This window comes from Temnothorax nylanderi, unplaced genomic scaffold, assembly GCF_030848795.1.
Source record: "Temnothorax nylanderi isolate EJ_2023f unplaced genomic scaffold, tnyl_v1.0 TNYL_tig1142_pilon, whole genome shotgun sequence".
Taxonomy (NCBI): Eukaryota; Metazoa; Arthropoda; class Insecta; order Hymenoptera; family Formicidae; genus Temnothorax; species Temnothorax nylanderi.
The window spans coordinates 28,847-34,118 of record NW_027250204.1 but is presented as its reverse complement, the minus strand read 5'-3'; the positions used below and the strand labels follow the sequence as shown (position 1 = coordinate 34,118).

General features: G+C 30.6%; 1 protein-coding gene across 1 annotated transcript; it reads right to left on the bottom strand.

The window, feature by feature from the left end:
* Positions 1 to 839: 839 nt before the first annotated feature.
* LOC139786763 (uncharacterized) lies at positions 840 to 5,272 on the bottom strand. The gene is made up of 5 exons (XM_071725882.1): positions 4,768 to 5,272; positions 3,988 to 4,195; positions 3,684 to 3,889; positions 2,187 to 2,406; positions 840 to 2,078 (listed from the first exon to the last, which is right to left on the bottom strand). Exons 1-5 carry the CDS (start codon positions 5,164 to 5,166, stop codon positions 922 to 924), a joined length of 2,190 nt encoding a protein of 729 aa, XP_071581983.1. The 5' UTR covers positions 5,167 to 5,272; the 3' UTR covers positions 840 to 921.

Genomic DNA, 5,272 nt, shown 5'->3' with positions numbered 1-5,272 from the left:
TCAATGCAATTTTTTTCATTACGCATTATTTTTTAAATAATTAATGCGGTTTTTCCATTTCGGATTACTTTTTTAATAATTAATAAGTAAAGAAATAATTACTTTTAAAAAAATTAATAAGTAATGCATTAATTTTAATTTGAATTTTCATTACTCTGAGTCCAGTTACATTTGCGTTACAGCACGCATTGTGATTATTGTGGTTATGATGAGTCTTTTCAGCCATTCTTCCAACGAATTATTATATATTTATAAATTATTGAAATAATTTCTTTGATTTTTGTATGTTTTACTACTTCACCCAAGTATGCTCAATCAGGATTCTTATATATTTGCTAAAAAATAATAATGAAAATAAAATTTTGATTAATGGTTTAATTGAATACAATCAATATACATTGTACAAGTATATATATTTTTGACGTAGAACTACGTCTTTCCCAACAGTGGGTAGGAGGTAATATTGGGAGCAACGGGGACGGGGACGGGGGACGGGGACGGGGATGGGGTGGAGACGGAGGACGGGAACAAGAGATAAATAACTAATGTAATATCATTCTTTTTTTTTCTTAATTTCGCTGGACTTATTCGCATGTTGAAACTAAAAATTATTTTATTTAAATTACGCTTTATCAAACACACGGTATGAAGTTAAATTTTACACACCATAAATATTTAATGGATATGATATACATTATAATAATCAATATTTTTATTACACGTTATATTTTGCGTATTACTATTGTATTGAGAATGCGATTATCCATCCAATTTTTTTTGCATTTTATTGTTATTTATTATTAGTATTGACTATTGATTATTTTTTATTTTTATTCTCATGTTCGGTACCGAAACAAATTCATATTATATTTTAATTTACATTACATTTTTTAACTATGTTACACATACAAATGTTCTAAGTTAACGGTATTTTTTTCCTGCATTTGCTTTTAATAATACTCGTTGCTCAAAATGCTCATCCTTAAGTCGATTGTATTTTGGTAAATTCATCATAGTTGTATAACTGAACATCCTTTCCACGGGAGCAGATGACGGCAACGGTGTATTATACTTTACAAACGTTTTCCGAATCGATGGATAGTTTTCCAACATATCGAGTTGGATTTCTTTACTTTTTAAATGACGCGTTACTTCTGCTGTTAATTCTCCCTGAGATAGAGATGGTCGGAACTCATCGATTGTCAAATTGGTGTGTCCAAATTCAAAATCGTCGTCATAGTTCTGATTGACAGAGCTTTGTACTTCTTGTGACGATTCTCGAGATACTGCCACAAGAAAGCGTTCATGAATATTTTTTTGCACATCTCGTGAATACGGTACTAGCCAACGACCTTTGAATTGGGGATGAGAAATAGCAGCTATGACTGCATCGATATCGGGTTTCGAAAAATCGAAAATTTTCTCAAAACGACGATCAACACCATCAACAATTGCTTCAATCATTGGTTTACAGTCAATAATATCTTCATTAATGATTAACATATTCATTTGATACTTTAAAGACACCAATGTCGGAAGAAGAATACCGTAATAGCAGTTATCAGCTTGTAAACGATCAATAGCATTTGCGAGAGGAGCAGCACATCGCACGTATTCTTCCAAATATTGAAAATCTAAGTCATTCAAGGGTTTTTTGAATTTAATTGAATCGTTATTCAATAGCTTCTCTTTCACAGTCAATAATTTTTTGATACAATCATAACTCGAGTTCCAGCGAGTTACGACTGGTCGTTGAAGTGCAATGCCAAGGTATGCCTTCAAATTTTCATTAAACTTCGGAGAACGCAACGACTTCCATATTGCTGTGCATTTGTGCATGACATTATTATGCTTTGAATTTAATCGTTTACAATTTTTTATAGCTTTCAAAACATCAGTTTTAGCTATAAGGTTTAATGTGTGGCTAGCACATCTGATATGCCGAGGTAATTTTGCGTCACACTCATTGCTAAATTCATTGTCAATCTGAATACAATTTTCATCAGAATCAACATCCTCGTCAAATATGCTAACGTCAAAAGCATCATCATTATTTTCATACTCATCTTGAGAATTATCTACAATAAAAAAAAGAAAACACTTGGAATAACTATATTCAAGAACTATAAGACGTAAAAGCCAATTAGCCAAGTTGAAGAAAGAGAAATTTCTTATTTTTTACTTACTACTAGAAGGGTCATTCGGAATTACAATACCGAATTCTTTGAAAGCCTTAATAAAATTAGATCCGTTATCGGTAACGGTCGCTCTTATTGTCTCAGGCGTTAACTTGAATGAAACATGAATTTTTGACAACAGATCTGCAACAGCATCAAAGCAGTGCGTTCCGGAGAATCTCTTGCATGCAAGTGCAGCCGACTTTTTTTCCAATGTTTCAGGATGTATCTGTACAAGTAAAGTTAAATTGTTGTATTGATTCAATATAAAACACAGGAAATGCGGACTACAAGCATATTCACTAGAGTACATGTGAGACGTATAATTTTTTTCTTGAGACACTAATAATTTAAATGAATGATAAAGCGTGCTTATGAATTTGAAGGAAATATGTATGAAATGCAAGAAATAAAAATAATAAATTTTTTTAGTTATGTATTAGCAGTATTCGTGCATAGAAAAATTATATATAGGAAGGTGACAAAGAAACAGTGAAAAAATTATCGTAAAATGTCCACTGTCAGTTGAAAAATACATAAGAGGAATAGGTGGCGTTGACTTGAGCGATCAGAAACGCTCTTACTACAAAGTAGGAAGACCTAGCAAAAAATGGGGGAAATACGTATTTCACTACGTGATTGATATTTGTATCATAAATGCCTTCGAATTGTACTCATTGGAAAATTCACCAGATCGATCCAAATCACTCAATCATCTACAACTTCGGCAACAATGAATAAAAAAAACTCATTGGCGATTTTTGTTCACGTAAGAGACTAATGTCAGAAATCAACCCACCGAGGATTGATGTAAAGCATGTTTTGGTCAGTGGAACAGCAAAGCTGTGCAAACAATATAATAAAGAAGGGAGAAGATCAGACAGTTGATTAAATATTCGAACAAAATGGCATTGCAAGCAGTGTCTGGTAGCGCTTTGTAAGTTTAAATGTTTCATGAAATTTCACAATAATAATAACAATGAGGATTGGAATAACAATTAGAACTCTTTAAAGTAAATTTTTGTAGGCAAATGAAAATTATAAATTGAATTATATTTATTTTAAAAAAAAGGTATAATGCACAATTTAATGTTAAATCATGAAAAAAAATGAAATGTTTGCGAATGTATTTGTAAATGTGTTAAAATAAACAAAAATATTTTTAACGTTTTGCACTAAAATAAAACATATTTTGAAAGTTTAGCGGTAAGTATAATTCGAATTTGCTATTTGGCGCCAATGACGGAAATGATACGGCACTGCGTACCACTGCCCCTCCACAGCTCACGATCGTGCGGTTTGAAAGTGGGGAGAACATTGGTAAATAAGAGGGTTAAGATAAATTTAAATTATTATATACGATTATTCATAATTTGTCGCAATGTATTTTATGATAAACTGCCAGTTATGTAATTGTACGTGCCCCGAATTTATTTCTCTATAATTTCATATTTCAAATAAGAATTATATTGAATTGTATATATCATATCAAGTGAAATTGTTTACCCAACTAGCTGTGACACCTAGATATCTGCGTGATCCTCCTGTCCATACATCAGCCGTAGTACAAACAAAACCACCACCATTGATCACCGAACTCATTGCATCACCAATTTCTTGTAACATCTCCTTAAAACTTCTGTCGACTCTTTTTGCCAAAGAGTAACATGTCAAGTGCTTCAACCGAGTATCACCTCTCTTTATTTTGAAATCTGTAAAGCAAATAGGTGATAAGTTGGGCTGACAAAATCAGAATTTTGCGGCAGTCTTCAGTTTATTAAAAATATTATAACTGTATAATTATACGTACCATCAAAAATTTTTCTGAAAGACGGATCTTCAACCGCTCTGAATGGTATCATATACTTTAATACAAAATTTGTGATATTTTGCTCAAATTCTTCTTGATTTAAAACACACGACCAGCGCTTTCTATCAATAACGGAAGTATTTTCCACACCATGTCGCTTTTGTTTTGCATATTCTAAATACTCATTATAAACATTTGCATGTTTTCTCTAGAAAAAATATATAGAATATTAAATAAAATTGATAATAAGGAAATATTCTATGATATACTTTTTTTTAATTGTTTTTAATTGGCAATAGCTATGAGATTTTTTTAAAGTTGCAATAAACGTTTTTTTACAATAATTCGTAATATAAATATTATTTCTGATAATTAACTATAAGTCATCGATATTATTCTAATTTGCAAGAAGTAGAGTTTTTGAATTTTTTTTAATACTATAGATTATTTGGTGAATTTTATAAAATTATTTTTCAAATAAAAAAAACCGTTGCATGAAATAATTCAAAAAAATTAAGGAGAAAATAAAAAAATTGAGTAGAAATTTGGTCATGGAGATGATTTGGAAGAAAATTATTTGGTTCAACAACACATTGCTAACAAATACTAAAGCTCGTGAGCAGAATCCCAAAAGAGTGAAGCCACTTTTCGTTATTGGTGTAAAGACGTCACGTGATCAAAAATCGGATAAAAAAATATCAATTTGTTTTTTTAAAAAATAAAAATTGTTTATCTTCAGTTATTTATTTTAAATAATGCATTAGGATTAATTTAATTTACCTTCAAATGCGTTGTAAAGTTAGAAATAATTCTAAATTTTCCTTTAAGTGCTCTCGTAGGATTACAAAATTGACATACAGCAACAACATCTCCTGTTACTGTACTTGATTTTGACTTGTCAACCTTAAAGTACGTTCCATCAAGACATGTTGATTTATTGATGGCAGCTAACATCTTTTGTTCTTCAGTTATATTAGTCTTTATATCATCATCATTACTTGCATCGGAATTTTCCTCACTGTTATTTTCCTCTTCATCAATACTTGAGATAGAAGATGCAATTGAAATTTGACTAAGAGTTCTTTGTAACTCCACATTTTGATTTTTTTTATTTAAAATCACAGAACCTGATTGCTTTGTTCTTATCTTTTTGCGAATTGGAGAGTTTGTTGAGTCCATGTTAAATCTAAAAAGAAAATCATAAAAATCTTTCGATAAATAGCTCGAAAAAAAATTGACCCAAGTAGATCTAATACCTGATTAGATCTAGTTAGATTTAATTTTT

What these genes read in the sequence shown, in the direction of transcription:
- LOC139786763 (XM_071725882.1), bottom strand. Translation starts at nt 5,166, where the DNA reads ATGGACTCAACAAACTCTCCAATTCGCAAAAAGATAAGAACAAAGCAA. An exon ending in TAGGTGTCACAGCTAGTTGG is followed by an intron (nt 2,407 to 3,683) that starts GTAAACAATTTC and finishes TTACTTGTACAG; the next exon opens with ATACATCCTGAAACATTGGA. An exon ending in TCCGAATGACCCTTCTAGTA is followed by an intron (nt 2,079 to 2,186) that starts GTAAGTAAAAAA and finishes TTTTTATTGTAG; the next exon opens with ATAATTCTCAAGATGAGTAT.